The following is a 16,504-nucleotide window of genomic DNA, read 5'->3' as shown; positions in this document are numbered from 1 at the left end:
ACATTTGTTATTTAGTGTATTTTAGAATTTTCCATAGGGTTTTCTGTTAGTCATTTCTGATTTAAATCTGCTCTGGTCAAAAAACATTCTTTGTGTGACTTGAATCTTTTTGAACTTAGGAAGACTTGTTTTATGAATAAGGGTATGGTATGCCTTGGTCAGTGTTCCAGGTACAAGTGACAAGAATGCTTTGTGATTGTTGAATCCCCTCAAGTAGGGCTATGTCATACCTCTTTTGGTCTTAGTTTACGGTAGTGATTATTTAGTAAAAAATGACGGCAGTGGGAGAATTATTAGTTTTGTGTTTTTAGCTATTAGTGTGCATTTAAAGGTTATATTTAGATGAGATGCTTTTTCAGTAAAAAATCACGCTTTTGCTTTTTATCTGATGTATTTTACTTGGAAAACAGTTATAACAAAAATTAATCTGTGTTTGCCATAACTGTTTCTGACGTTTAACTATGAGTTCAAAGTTTGATTCAACTGTAATGCCATTGAGCTTTGCTTTGAGTAAGCACACACAATATACATATACATTCAATAAAGGTTAATAGAAAAAAGTCTTTTCAAATTTGAAATAAATTCTTGTTTGTTACCTAACGTGCACCATGTCTGTAAATCTTGAGGCATAAACTATTTAACTTTCCTCTCACTAGTATAGCTTGAATGTCATTTGTAGAACTCATGTGTTTTATTTTCTTTCAGAGTCATAAACTGTCTATGTGTATCCGGCCATTTCTTCCTTATTTCAATGTGTCACGACAACTTGCTACCTTTGTTCTTAAGGGATCTTTTGTAAGTAAATATGTGTGATTTTGATTTGAGAATTTATGTAATCTATCACAGCCCAGCAATTCATTTTTTTTTAAGAGGCAGACTCTCACTTTGTTGCCCTTGGTAGAGTGCCATGGCGTCACAGCTCACAGCAACCTCCAGCTCTTGAGCTTAGGTGATTCTCTTGCCTCGGCCTCCTGAGTAGCTGGGACTACAGGTGTCCGCCACAAGGCCCGGCTATTTTTTTGTTGCAATTTGGTTGGGGCTGGGTTCAAACCTGCCACCCTTGGTGTATGGGGCCAGGGCCCTACTCACTGAGCCACAGGCACCATCCCAGCCCAGCAATTCTTAAGTGGAGTCTTATATTATGAACTATTAACTGTTTGCAATGAATAGACAAGGGCCCTGATGTCTTCTGATTGGCTTTAGACAAACAGGACTGTAGTCAGTGGAAGGTAAATTTCTCTGTGGCTTTGTGGAACACTTAACAAAAGTCACAGGCAAGAAAATTACTCTTGGAGATGAAGCATTAGACAGCCTATGCTGCTTTTAAGCATTGATCTTTAATATACGAAAAAAATTTTAAAGGCATCAGATTCTTGCTATTGCTACCAGTTAAATCTGAGTTGAGAAACTGTAATGCCCTTTTCATTAATGGCATAGGAATTGTTTTTTAATACCACAGAATTCTTAAAAAGCTTTTTATACAGGTACAATAATGAGTTTTTTGAAGCAAAGACTTTTGAAATATTTGCCAAAAATTTTTTAATGTTTATATAAAAAAAGTATTTACTTGAGCCCTATTTTCCTGTTTTCAAAAGTAAGATTTGAGGTGGGTTTTTGATAAATAGAAATAGAGTCACATTATCATTGGTCCATTCTTGCTGGCACTGATTTTAGAAATTGTCAAATTGGATTTGATAAATCATTCAGATGTATTTTTTTGTCTTTTCTTTTCCAGAGTGTAATACCAGAGCTACAAGTGTGGTATACCAAACTTGGAAAGCCATCTGAAAAATTTCTTTTTAAGCAACTGGATTCTATATGGGTAGTTTTAAAATAAATTTCTGCATTTTGGGCATTGCAACAGTAAAACACTAAAAGGGAAAAGAAATTTGATTAATGAATTAAGAAATTTTAATTTTTTTTATGGCCGGAGGAAAATGGAGATAAAATTGTCCCCAGCTATTTTTTAAGAATGTCAGTCCCACTCAAAGCATTATAGAAGCTGTGTGTTTATAGGTTGTTTTACTCTTAGAGACTTAGTTTATAATGGCAAATGGTGCACCATCACCTGGCTGTACAGGTCAGAAACTGAGTCTAATTTGAGACTCTTTCTTTCTCATCCGTCCTCTGTATCCCACCATTGGTCAAGTATAGACCTTTCTATCATTCACATGTTTTTCTTATCTATTTCTGATGCTCCATTTCACTGCTACTGCTTGTTAGTTCATTAATTCAGATTTCAGAAACTACCTCCTGCTTTTCCAGCCCCCACCCTGACTCTCAGTAAGCCAATTGCCACACTCCTCCCAGAGTGGGATGTCTAAAATTGAGATCTGATTTTGGTCAACACCATGCTTAGAGCACCTCAGTGATTGTTTCTAGAAATTCATGTTCCTCATAGCTCATGAGGTGAAAGACTGCTTTCCTTCCTAGATACCTATCCTAATGAATGGGCCTCTCTTCACAGATTAAACTTCTCGTATTTTTCAGAGCATGGTGTCCCTGTTCCGTTACCTGTGTCACTTTGCACGTGCTTTTACCTTTCCTAGAATGGCTTCTTCTCCTCTCTGTCATCTTACAAGATTCTGCTCTAAGGTCACGTCCTCTGAAGCTTTCCCGGCCAGTCTTAGCTCATAGCTTTGTAGGACTGTGTGTTCACCTAGTTAAACGTGTTTCTCGCTGAGTTGAACACCTTGAAGATTGGGACCTTGCCTTATTTATCTTTACATCCCTGGTGCCCACTATAGTTCTTAGCTAACCATGGTAGCTTCTCAGGAAGGGTTTCAAAGAATGAACTGGTGCAAGCAAGCACAATTACTTCACTTTATTGACATAAATCTGCTATTTCTGGTAATTATTAATGTTCTAAGAATCAACTAGTCCCTATCAATGGTAGAATATTAAGTTCTTAAAAAAAGAACGGTTTCTATTTTTTGTATAGTGTATTGTTTGAAATAGCATAATAAGATTGATTTTTCCCATAGGAACAAAAATAATGATTTGGGATATACCAAAAATCACCCATAACATTGTGATACATAGGGAAGATGGGAAATTATAGCTAAATGTACTTTATTTACAAAAGATTCATTATAAAAATTGCTTCTCAGCCTTTTGGCTAAGAAGGAGTGCAGATTCATTACAAAACTTTACAAAGTAGCTAACAAATAGAGAATATTTTGTAATTAATCTTTTATAAATAAAGGTACATTTAGCTACAATTTCCCATTTTCCCTATGTATGGGAAATCTCAATTTGAAATGGCGACTTTATGGGCAACTTTTGGGACACTCTAAATAGCATCAAGTATTTCATAGAACTGACGGTCAATTTATTAAATCAAAGATTGTAACTCCTTTTATTTGAAGTAGAAAAAAACACAAAGTTTCATAAAATAGGCATAAATTTAATGTCTCCATTGATTATGTCAGGGATCCCAATGTCTTCAGAGACAGAGGGTAGAACAATTATGAAATAGGGAGTGTTTCCTGTCACACACTGAGTTAAGCACTTTCTACACATTATGAGGTTTAATCTTCACAACGGCCCTATTGCATATGTATTTTTTTCTCATTTTGCGGTGAGATTGTGGCTTGAAGAAATTAAGTTGTCAAGCTCATAAGTGTGGCATAAACTTAACTAGCTAATTGAAATATAGGGTGTCCATAAAGTTCATGTGTGATTTAAATAGACAATTATTTTAAATTGCACACATACTTTATGGATGCCCTGTAGATATTGAACATACAATGAGCAGGATGTTTATTTTGTAATCATAAAAGAATTTCAGTGGTGAGTAGCTGAGTCAACAGTGAGATTTTATGGATTTTTCTATCTTAGTAAAGCTCTAATAGAGAAATAAGCAGGTCTCTTAGTTGCATGCATTGGATATACAGATGCTTTACAGAGCTTCAAGTATAGTGGAAAAGAGTAGACTAATAGAAATAGACTTGGTGGTCACCTAGTCCTTTTTTTCATGAAGCATAATGCTTTAGAAATACTTTCTATAAAGTATAGGTTTATAGAGACTTTAAAATACTTTAGAAAAAAGATTCCAAGGGCCTTGGTATTGGTGTGTCTTTCATAAGTGTTTATGAAGTTTTCACAGAAATGAGTTGGATTTTTCTTTATTTTTTGAAAAGCTGTTTTGCCCAAGTGTGATGAACCATAGCACCTTGCCTTGAATACAGTGGTGTCTTCTTTTTCAGCTCCTTGACAGCAGAGGCACTTTCACCCTAGAATTGCAAGAGAATGAGCTGTTCACACTCACCACTATCACCAGAGGTAGCAAAGGCAGCTACTTACCTCCCCCGAAATCCCAGCCCTTCCCAAGTATCTATCAGGATGATTTCAATGTTGGTAAGTATTTTTCATGAAAACTTGGCCTCCGTCTTCAGCAGTCGTGTGTTGAGTTCCACTTGTCAAACTGGGTGCATGATGGAGTGGTTGTCAAAAGCAGGATCATTTAGCTCTCAAATCTCCATGTGGTAAAAGGAGACCTAACTTTTATATTACTTTAGAGTAAATCTCAATTTGAAGATTCTGTATTTTTCAGTGGCTGAAAAAATGTAGAGGTCATTGTCAGAGTGGATATTGTAATTCTAAATTGTTTTTGGTCAAACAAACTTTGTAACTTTGCCTCGGTAGCCATTACTGGCATCTTCCTACTGTGTAGAGGTCAAGGCACTTTAGTGTCTGTCTGTCTTTTCAGATATGGAAAGAGTGCTTATGGGCACTTGTGTTATCCTTGGATAATCCAAGTCACTATGTCATTATGTACCTTCTTGTTGTGCCTGAGAGTTTTTTTGGTTTTTTTTGTTTTTTTTTATTATAGTTCTCCTGGTGTTTACTAGGAAGATCTGGCCTAAAGTTGTCAGTTTTTAGTTATAGGTAACTTAGGAAAACCATTTGGGAAAAAGTTAGAAAACGTGGTCATTGTGGTTATATTTCTAAAATCACTCAGTAAGCAACAAAATACAGAGGATGCCACAAAAATGTCTATACATCTTAAGAAAGGAAAAACTGTATTAAATGTGTAATGCTCAGGTCACGTTTGATTTCTGAAATTACAAGAGGTGCTCCATGTGACTTGTATTCATCTTTTGTTATTAGCATATATTGAGTATTATAATTTTAATACAATTTTTTTTCTTCGTTAAAATGTGCAGACATTTTTGTGGCACCTTCTGTATGTGGATTAGTAGGTGGTGGTATATGGATTATGAGTCTCGCAGACAGGGTTGGGTGGCTCTGTAATCTGCTTCAAAATCTAAAGCTATAGGAGAGGAATAGGGAAAAAAACTGGCATTAGAGAGTGACTTGAACCTCCTGTTGGCCACAGAGCTGCTTGTTTCGCCAAAGATGGAGACTCCTACCACCTCTCAGGGTCGCTGCTGCAGGGTCTCGGCTCCCCTTCTCAGGAAATGATCTAGTTAACAGAATCTAAGGCCCTTTGGATACTGGAGTCCTCTTTGATCTCAACTGTTTGGATAATGTAGACAACAGTGGCTCTCAAGGGAGCTTGGTGGCTTGCTTTCCTGTAACTGTTTGAAATGGCCTATTAGATGAAGTCATTAATTAGCAAAACATGTTATCTTTGCCATTTATTTCTCAGCTCACTATTGCCAGAGGTGAATCTTCTTGCCTTCAGTAGGTGAGGAAGCTGTGTGGGATATGGCCTAGTTAATGAGATTAAAGAACTTCTGTCAACACCCAAACTAGCATTCTATGACACTGAATACAAGGCAATTCTAGACCTCCAAATCTCAAGTATAATATTTTATTGCCTTCAAAATAAAAATAAAGGTAAAAATCAAAAGCCAAGCTCTGAAATTACTTGATGTGGTTCTTACATATCTCATATGAGGTAATGAATGTAACAACACTTGGAAAAGCATGAAGTAGAAATAACTGTAAGATGAGAATAAAGTTGTTTTCTAGTAGCCTTTTTTATTGTAAGACTATAATCAAATTTTAGTTTAGTAATACTAAACTAAAAAGGGATTGATAACATAAGCCCCCAACTGGTATTTGCTTTAGTTTAGAAGCAGAAGAAAATTTGTAGATTCTGTACTTGATATGTTAATAATACCTTTCTGGTGTTCTTTCAGCCAGTGATTATGAGCAGTGATGTGGAACCTTGCTTGACAGATATTAGAAATAATATAACTGTCCCTTATTGAGGCATTGCTAGGTGCTAGCTCTCATTTAATTTTCTGTCCTCTTGCCTACCTAGAAATGAAGAAGCTGAGATGCAAGGCAGTTAAGAAACTTTCCCAAGGTGACAGACTGAGTTAGATTTTGAACCTGGTCTAACTGAATCATGACCTTTCCTCTTCACCAAAAGCCTAGCTTAAAAATAGCACAATCTTGTGTCAGACCCATCATCTTGTGATTTAATAATGACACCAAAACCACTTTTTCTTTATGAGACCTAAATCCTAAATGTTGATTGATTATAAGTATTATTTGCTTATTTAAAAGGTTTCAAAAGTGTTTCAAAATGTACTATGAAATATCAGTGAGGAGAGATTCTGTAAGGATTTCATACTAAACTCAGACTTCATTGTGTTCTGAATAGATTACCCATTTTTTAGTGAAGCTCCGAATTTTGCTGATCAGACTGGTGTATTTGAATACTATACAAATATCGAAGATTCTGGAGAGCATCGATTCACATTGCGCCAAGTTCTTAATCAGCGACCCATCACATGGGCTGCTGATGCATCCAGCACGATCAGTATTATTGGAGATTACAAATGGTATGTAAGGTTGATTATGTACCAAATGATACATCTGGCTGAAACAACCTTGTACTATTAGCAGATACATTTTGAAGTGAAGAGTTTTCAAGTGTCCTCCTTTTCACAAATCTAATACATGTGTGATAATTATTGAATATCATGATAACCAAAAAGCTGCAAATTGTTTTGCTTCCTCAGTGTCCTTCCCTCAGATTTGTGTAATTTAATAGTGATGAGAGCAGTTCGATTTTAATATAAACATAGGGTAGTCATAAAGTTTGTATGCAGTCTAAAATAGTGTGAAATTTAAAACAGTGTGAAATTTAAAATTACACATGAAATTTATGACCACCCTGTATTGAAGACTTTTGGATCCAATTGTAATTTAATATTTATTTATAAGTAGACTTTGAGATTTGTGTGTTATGTTTTTTGTTTTGCTGGAGAGGTGATTTATTAGTTTGGTGCTGCCACCTCCTGGATTAACACTGTCCTCAGCCTTTGTAGAAAATCTATTGAGTGACAGATGGCAATGTGAAAAGCAAAATCAGCTTTGGTTGCTTAGGAATTTAACTCTTAAGTATCTAGTAAAGAGTCAAGTTGTATTTCTTATTCACTGAAAATATAATGACGAAACCAAAACTGCATCTTCTCCTCTAATTCCTTCACTTTTATGGAATGTCAGTGTGCTGACCTATGTTTTAGGTGTTTCTTTTCTATTTTTTTCTTATAATTAGTATAATTCCACTGTGAGAAAAAAGCCCTATACACAAGCATTCCAGATTTAGAGATTAACTGGTAATGCCAAGTCAGCTTGGAAATTGGTCTGGGAAGAGAAAATAATACTGAACAGAGCCTTAAACGGCCTCTCTGTGGACTCCTGCAGAAGGTCTGTGCGTGCTGTGCTGCCATACTCCCAGTCCTGCACCTGATTCCAGTCCTAGGCTCTGGCAGAAGTCTCGAGACACTTTCAGTTGTCTAGAGTCCCTGGAACTCTTAGAGCACATGGAGGGTTATTGAGGAAGAGTGAAGAATTCTTCCCTAATTTAGGATAACTTTGGTGGCTCATCTTTTTATACCACAGAAGTGCTATTTACCTTATTGTCTCCAAGGTATACTTTACCTGGGTTTTCTGAACATGGCATGGAGTCTGTGACTTCCTCATTTGTGACTAATGGTCTTTTTGTAAGACAGGTGGCTGGATTTAAGTGTCCAAGGTGTGGACCCCATTGTTTTCATCATGAATTTGAAAGCCAGCCACCATAGGGAGCCTTTAACTTTTCTGTGACAACCTCTGTATTGTATGCCTAAGAATACTATAGAGGGCACTTCCTGAACGCAAACTCTCTTACTTCTGGCTGAGACTCTAGAAAAATTGAGAGGCCCCTTAATTGTATAGTGGAAAGACGAAATATAGTGTCATTCAAAGATTAACTAAAAAAAAAACTTGAAGTGTTTGAAGATTTTGCAGTATTTAAATAGCAATACTCGGTCTTCACTAGGATCTATTCCAGTAGGGAAAGAGATAGGGAAGAGAAGGATGATGGGCATTATGGAGAGAGGGACACGGTGACACATTCTGAAAGAAAGGGACCCAGATTAGAAATGCATGTGTGCCAAGAAAGGACTGTTTCATCTTTCCGAAGCCCTATTTTCATCATATATTCTTCTGCTCAGGACTATGCAGTGTCTCTCTCCTGTTACTGAATCAGCTCTACACTTCTGTGCCTGACATCCAAGACCATTTATAATTTGGTCTCATGTATCTATTATGTGTTATTCTTCTAATCTTCCATCCTCTACTCCACCAGATCTTCTCAGAGATCACACAGATCTTATGTTTATTTCTGTTGTCTGGTTACCATGCCCACGTGTTTTGGGAAAAGAAGGGAATGAAAACTGGGTAATACTAGACACTTTTATGGACTACCCTCAGCCACCTTACGGTAGAGATATCATCCTTCCTACCTTGTAGATTGAGAAACTGAGGCTTTGGAGTAAGATTTGACCAAGTTCCTGTACTTGTTAAGTGGCAGAACCACGGTTAGAAGTCAAGTCTCTCTGGCTCTATAACCCATGCTCATGTGATGATACCTCATTGCCTCCTTTTAGTGATTATCTTCCTTGTAGGAGTCAGAAAGGGAAGATTAGTTTATCTGTAGTGATTTTCTGATAAATCAGATCAGCACCATGCCAAAAGTTCATAGAATTGCACTTTTCAGTAGAACTTCCTCTCTTAGATTTAGTTAAGTACCAGTATAGTAACTTGACAATAAAGGGTAGACTTTACTAAAGCTACTTAAGCCTTTCTGTGTTGTTAGTAAACTTTGGCTGGAATCTGAAAACAATCACATTACCTTTCCTCGCAGATGAACAGATGAACTTACCTTGGGTCGTATTTACTTAATATATTGGCTGGATTTTGTTCTCTCACCACAACTGGGAAATTGTGACTGTGGAAGAATAACATGTTTCTTTCTGTTTCATGCATTATCTGCAAAATTTCCTGTCAAGTTGTGATGCAAGAATCACTTGTTCTGGAATGTGTTAAGTAAAAAAGAAAAAGCTTGATTTTTTTTCTGATTCCAATTCTAAGTAGAATAATTTTATGCTGTGGACAGTATCTGTAGCACTTTCAAACTTCTGATGATCCAGGGAGGGGATATAAGTAACTGTTGACCCTTAGTGGTTTTGTGCTAGAGCTAATCTGTAGAGAAAAGGTCCCTCTACTGTGCTTAATTCACTAATAGGAAACTTTGAGAAATATAAATGCTGTATAATTCTAGATCCATTTCTCTTCCCCTCCATTTCCAAAATAGATGTCTTAGTGTTCTTAGTCTTACTTTAAATAAATTACTTTCCTTATTACCTGGCTATGTGCAGGCTTTCCTTCTGGGTTGACTCTGTCCTTGCAGAGAAATAATTTCAGGCCTTTGTTCTGGAATTCTTAAGTCTTGCTAGATTTAAGTGTAAACACTGGCCCCAAAGTAGCTCATGTTCTCCCAGAGGCTCCTTTCCTTGCCTTCATTGCTTCTCTTTGTTGATGGAAACTTGAATAAACCATTTTCGTGAGAATCATATAGAAATTTTTAACTTTTATGTGTTCATAGAATATTTTTTTCACTATTATATTCTTAAGATGAGGTTATTTTATTATAGAGAGAAAAGAAGTATTTTTTCTTTTAAGAAGTATTTTCTTAAGAAACTGAAAACAGTGACCATTATCGTCCAGTAACCCATTAAAAGAGGCAATGAAATGACTTTATTTAATCATATAAAACTTAAAACTGTCATCAGTGCAAATTCTTGAAGCCTGGCTCTGCTTTAACCTCAGACTTAAGAAATCGCATTCTAGCCTCAATTAGAAGCTTGAAAGTATGTGCTGTGAAGTGAAATGTTTGTGCTATGTTAGGAATGGCATAATTTAAGAATACTTATCAACCATTTCATTCTGCAGGACCAATATGACTGTAAAGTGTGATGTTTATATAGAGACCCCTGAGATGGGAGGTGTGTTCATTGCAGCAAGAGTTAATAAAGGCGGTATTCTGATTAGAAGTGCCAGAGGCATTTTCTTCTGGATTTTTGCAAATGGATCTTACAGAGTTACAGGTGATCTTGGTAAGTGACAATTTTCATAGCATGTGACTTACTGTGTGATTATGTTACTTTGGATATCTGCTTGTTATCTATGGGAGCAATAAAAGAATTCTGCCTAAAGGTGCTTAGGCATCAACTGGGAAGAGATTCAACATTAGGAAGCAAATACCAAGCAATTAAAAATTGTAGAGAGTTATTTACTTCATATAGAAATGGGAAGCTCAGTGAAGGAGATAATTGTACAAACTTTGTAGGGTATTGTAGAGTTGAGAGAGGTTATGAGGGTAAGATTTGCATAACTAGGGTGAGGTGGTAGTGCTAGGGAGAGAATCCTCAGGAACCACCATTAATAAAAGCAAGACCTTAATAATACAGCACTTCTGCTGATGGAACATCAGCAAAGTGATTGATCTGCTTAAAATGGATAAAACTTATTTCCTTATTTAGTTAATATTTGAAAACAGCTTGACTTTTCTTATTCATCTCATGGTAGAATACTGTTTTACCCAGAATAGATACTTAGAATATGCTCAAGTCGAGCTGCTTCCAGTTCACGTTGGTTTTCAAACACCGCACTCCCTTGAAACTAGGCCATATTGGTGGTACCTTTTCTTGATTCTCAGTCTCTTGACTTTTCTCCTGCATTTATAAAAGGTTTCTCGGCTCCGTGCCTATAGCTCAACCGGCTAAGGCGCCAGCCACCTACACCTAAGGTGGCGGGTTCGAATCCCCAGCCCGGACCCGCCAAACAACAATGACGGCTGCAACCAAAAAATAGCCGGGCGTTGTGGCGGGCGCCTGTGGTCCCAGCTACTTGGGAGGCGGAGGCAGGAGACTCGCTTGAGCCCAGGAGATGGAGGTTGCTGTGAGCTGTAATGCCACGGCACTCTGCCCAGGGGGACAGCTTGAGGCTCTGTCTCAAAAAAAAAAAAAAAAAAAAAATTAAAGGTTTCTCTTTTACAGTTTGCTGCCCTATGACTTGACTATAAATAATACAAAAATTAAGGAGGGAGCAAGTAGTGAGAACCTTAGAGTAGGAATTGTGTATTTATAGCATTACAATCTGGATGGTACCTCACTGATTTCTCAGTGGAAAACAGAGTCAGTGAAGTTCATTGATTTGCTCAATATCTCAAAGCTATTTAGTGGCAGAGTTGGAACTAGGAGTTTAAATCTCTGTCTTTAGTCTCTACCATTCAGTGTTTTAAGCTGCCTAATATCCTGTGTTTTTTCCTAGTAAACCTAAAAAATTAACTTATTATTTCTTCCTTTAATTCTAAGTTGATTTTGTGACCATGTAATCAGTTAGACAGATGGAAACTGGTTAGATAGATGGAAATATTATGGTAGTCTTGGTCTCCTCCCTCGTATCCTCCATATTCAATCCAATCAGATATAGATGTATACCTGAACTATAAATGTGAACTATAAATGTCATTGGTTTAAGTTTATTTCACTGGTTCTGTTATGAACTCACATACAGTCTGGCTCAAGTAGGATATTATTCAATGCATGGCTCAATGAATGATATTTTGGCTTAAATCAGTTGTAGATTTGGGAATGAAGGGATATAATTCTTTACTAAGGCTGACTTTACTACATACAAATGTCACTCCACTGAGTTAAATGGTTCTACAATTGCGATTTTAAAAAATAAATCCATTTTTTGATTTAAAAATAAAGCAAATCTCTTTTTGTGTTATAGCTGGATGGATCATATATGCTTTAGGACGTGTTGACGTTACAGCAAAAGTATGGTATACACTCACGTTAACTATTCAGGTAGGTATTGCAGTCATAATGCCTGGAGGTAAAATGTGCTTTCCTGTACCTTCAAAGCACATTCTTTCTTAATTTTTATATCATGTTGTCTTTTTCTGATAGATTTTTATGACTTTATTATACATTCTGGGTAGTAACCCATTGTCTATTATATATGTTACAGATATTCACTTCTTTCGTGTGTATTTTAATTTTGCGTATGGTATCTTTGATGAATAGATTTTTAAATTTTGATACTGTTAGATTCCCCCCCCCCTTTTCATTGCTTTTATGTTTTATTTAAGAAGAATTTTCCCTTTCTCAACGTTAGTAACAATTTTCCCCTAAACTAACAAAGTCTAGAATTTATTTTTATTGTTTAAGCCTTGTGTATCTGGAATTTATGCGTGAAACATAAGAGGAAATATCCAATATAATTTTTAAAAAACCAATGGGTGGCCATCATCATTTATTCCATGGACTGTCTTTTGCCCGTCATTTGAAGGCCAACTTTTCGATGTAACATATCAGCATGTGTGCATAGGCTTTTTTCTGAACTTTCCTTTTTTCATATCGTTGTGTTTGTCTGCTATCCCAAATTACACTTTAAATTATGTTAGCTTTCTAAATGCTTTGACTGTGAGGCTTACTCCCTCACTTCCTTCAGAATTCTTTCCTGGTCACCTGCTGTAAAATAGTGCCCCATCTCACTCTCGGTCCCTCTTCAGTTGCTTTATCTTTCTCTAAAGCTTTCATCCTCACTTGACATGGTGCATATTCTACTGATTGCTTATGTGTTTGTCCTCCTCCCTTAACTAGCACACAGCTCCTTCATGGCAGGCCTCTCTTCTGATTATCCCTTGCTGGCTCTGCAGTGCCCAAAAAGGGTTGGGCACATGGGCAGAGCAAGAGCTCAAAGGATACTTAGTCAGTGAGTGGATATCCAATGAGGCAGTTTCTTCATGATTTCTTTTTCAAAATTATCTTTGCTATCCTAGTATGTTTACTCTTTTATTTGAATTTTTAAAAACAGCTTTACATCAAATTTATATATCAATTTGGGGGAAAATAACATTTTAAATGATAACATGTTTCCCCATAGAAGATAGGAACAAGAGCATGCTGTATGTCACCTTTCATCGACATCTCCCACTGTGTCTCTCAGGCTTTATTCTGTACCTTTTGTATATTTCTGGTTAGGCTTGTTTTTAGAAAATAACAAATTCTTTAAATTGTGAATGAGATTCAAAAAATACATTAACTTTATAAAGATACTTTGCATATATGGTTAAAAATCTACAGGGCTATTGAATGCAGCTTCCTCCTGCCGTACCGTATCTCTGTTCCTTCCTCCTCATACCTCGCTGTGTTCTCTATCTCTCACACAGTCACTCATGACTATTTTAGTTGTTTCTTCTGGTATGTCTTTGATATAACATGATTTATTACTTTCAGAAATTGGCTCTTGTCTAGCCACTAGGATGGATAGGGATTTTGCTGGTTTGCACCCACTCCACTCCCTTACCCCCGTCGTTCCCTGTTCATAAGCTGTGAGCATTCTGCTTCTCTCTTGTATCTCAGTTTTATGCTGTACACTCTGAGAGTTGAGTATTTTCTCTAGCTGGCAATGTAAAGTGGTCTCTCAGGCATCCATTGTCGCATTAACCTATTGTAATTCTCAGCAAGCCAGTCCTTCCTCAGCTTTCATTTAGTATATGTGTGTTTGTGTGTCTCCTTCTACTGGAGGGTAAGCTCACTACAAACTGGGACCTTGTCTTTCTTGTCATCCTAAATTCCTAGTCCATTAAACAGCACTTGGCATATACCTGTTCTTGCATAGGTACAAAAGACCCCAAACACCATCTTCTATGTTGTCCATATTCCAAATTACAGTTCATATGAGGATTTTATCATTTTAACATTGGCCACTTGTTGAACTCTCTCAGTAAATGCCAGCTTTTGGCATGGTTAGAACAGACATTGAAGTCTGTGATGTTCCACTTGCAAGTGTTTTGTGTTGCCCAGCTTCAGATGTCTCACCTATAGCATCACAGAGACATATCTTTTTATGCTGATTCAGTGAGATAACATATGCGAAATTTTAGTACAATACAGGATATGTGGTAAGCACTTAATGGATTAAATTAATATTCCAAGGAGTTAGGAGTGTTTGGAATCAGACAGACCAGTATGCAGGTTTTCTTGCTGACATATAGACTTCCAGTAAGTCATTTTATTTCTTTGAGTATCTGTTTCCTTATCTGTAAAATGGAGATAATGTCTGTAAGGTTGCTTTTAGGGTTAAATATATTTTATTTTTTTACCAAGCCTCTACTGTATGCAGTTTCCTGAGCACTAGGAATACTGCACTGGACAAGACAGACAAGATTCCTGCTGTCTTAGAGCATATCTTCTGAAGGGCCAGGTGGCAGATGCTTTAGAGTCTGTTGCAGCTGCTCAACTCTGCGGTAGTGAGCGAGCAACCCTAGACAATAAGTAAATGACTGGGTATGGCTTTGTGCCAATAAAATTTTAAAATAGGTGGCTGGCCTGTGGGTTAGAGTTTGCTTACCCCTGCTCTAAGATAATGCCCTTGTAAATACATACATAAATAGTTATGAAGAAAAAATAGGGTATTCTTTATCCAGGGAGATCAGAGAAGACCTTCCTGAGTTGGTGATATTTGAGTTCAGACCTGAATGATGGGAAATACAATCTGAGTAGTTCACACAACTGGTGCCAAAGGCAGGCATGGCTGGCCTTGTGCAAGGAGCAACCAGAATGCCCAGGTGGCTTAAGCCCAGGGACAAGGGAGTAGAAGGAGGAGATGAGGTGCTGTTAGACAGGTTTTGTGTATAATATGATATGTGCATATGACTCCCTTGGCTCACAGTTAATATTCATTGTCAGGTAGCTGCAGAAGATGTTCTGTAAGCAATGTTAGAGCAATGTTATAGGTGTGTAACAATAGGAACATGTCTCTGAATTTGGAGTTAGGTAACTTGGATTCAAGTCCTAGCTCTATTGGTAAATCTATACTTTTTTTTTCTGTTGTGAACTTGCTGTTAATAATTTTTGCTTTAATATATGAATTACATTAATACTTCTCATTACATATATGAAATCAATTTTTTTGAGTTTTAATTTTGTTAAGCTTCAGTGTCTTCAATAAAATAAAAGAACTAAATTAAGGCCCATTGCATTACAGTTCTAAGACTTAAATACAGATTTATTTTGGTTCTTGGCTAATGCTTTGACCTCTGTTCCAGGGTCATTCTGCTTCTGGAATGTTGAATGACAAGCATCTGTGGACAGACGTCCCTGTGAATTTTCCGAAGAATGGCTGGGCTGCTATTGGAACTCACTCCTTTGAATTTGCACAGTTTGACAACTTTCATGTGGAAGCCACACACTAATACTCTCAGGGCATCATAGAACACTCTGGAGTTTTTTTTCTTTCTTTTTATTTTTGGTTCAGAGCCAATTCTTCTTTTGATGGACCAATATATGAAGCTTCGGAAGCTAAAGATAATGAAGAATAAGTAGGGAGAAAAAAATATATTTTTGCTTGATTCTATGGAAGATTTTGTTGGAACTAATTCCAGGGAGAAAATATGTGAATCTTTAACATTACCTGATAGGTACCCTGAGGTTCAGTCTGTACATTGCTGCTATCTTTAGGAATGATGTTACTGGTTCAGACCTGAAGCCTTAGTGCTATTACTAAGGTTGCTGTTTTCATCTTACTTGCAAATGATCACACACATGAGAGTGATTTGACTCACTGAGATGTATTCATGAATGCTGGCCTGTGTCTCACTGAGCTAACGTCCTCCTCGTAAGATGATGCAGCCATAATAGAAAGCCAAAGAACACTGGAACTAACTTTTTGAAAACCTCTTCAACATGTTATCCTTACACTCTAAAAAGTCTTTTTTTCTTTTCATTTTAAGATAATGCTTTGAATTGCAGGATATGAATATGATGATTTAAAGAAGTATTTACTATTAAGGTCTCCAACTAGGAAAATTAATATTAATAAAATGTTAAACCAGATTGTAAGCATGTACTCAAAAAATAAATTTAAAGTGCCTCATTAATAAACTACCTCTAAAATTATTTCTGTAGTAATAAATATTAGCAGATTAACTGGGTTATTCTGCATTGATTTTTAAAATTTCAGAATATTATGGGGATACAAACAGTTAAAAGAATTGATTTTTTTACAGTTTGAGTCAAGGTTGTAAGTGTGCATTGTACCTGTTAGGTATGAATTTGCCTCTTCCCTCCTCCTTGCTTCTACTTGTTTACTTTCTGTTGAGTTTTTCTACCCAACTGGCACATGGGTGTGGATCAATTAGTTCCAATTTAATAGCAAGTACATGGGGTGTTTGTTTTTC

General features: G+C 36.6%; 1 protein-coding gene across 1 annotated transcript in view; it reads left to right on the top strand.

Moving 5' to 3' along the window:
- Positions 1–16,298, top strand: part of GALC (galactosylceramidase) — a 46,516-nt gene extending 30,218 nt beyond the window's left edge. Inside the window, exons 11-17 of the mRNA XM_012803483.2 lie at positions 706–795; positions 1,736–1,822; positions 4,209–4,359; positions 6,581–6,761; positions 10,201–10,364; positions 12,049–12,125; positions 15,374–16,298. Of these exons, the coding sequence (XP_012658937.1) occupies positions 706–795; positions 1,736–1,822; positions 4,209–4,359; positions 6,581–6,761; positions 10,201–10,364; positions 12,049–12,125; positions 15,374–15,520 (897 nt within the window). The 3' untranslated portion in view covers positions 15,521–16,298. The remainder of the gene's footprint in view (positions 1–705; positions 796–1,735; positions 1,823–4,208; positions 4,360–6,580; positions 6,762–10,200; positions 10,365–12,048; positions 12,126–15,373) is intronic.
- The last annotated feature ends 206 nt before the right edge of the window (positions 16,299–16,504 follow it).

The sequence above is a fragment of the Otolemur garnettii genome, unplaced genomic scaffold (assembly GCF_000181295.1).
Source record: "Otolemur garnettii isolate 467f Iridium unplaced genomic scaffold, OtoGar3 scaffold00020, whole genome shotgun sequence".
In the NCBI taxonomy this organism is placed as follows: Eukaryota; Metazoa; Chordata; class Mammalia; order Primates; family Galagidae; genus Otolemur; species Otolemur garnettii.
Note: the sequence above shows the minus strand (reverse complement) of the source record. Positions and strands in the feature narration are given on the sequence as shown.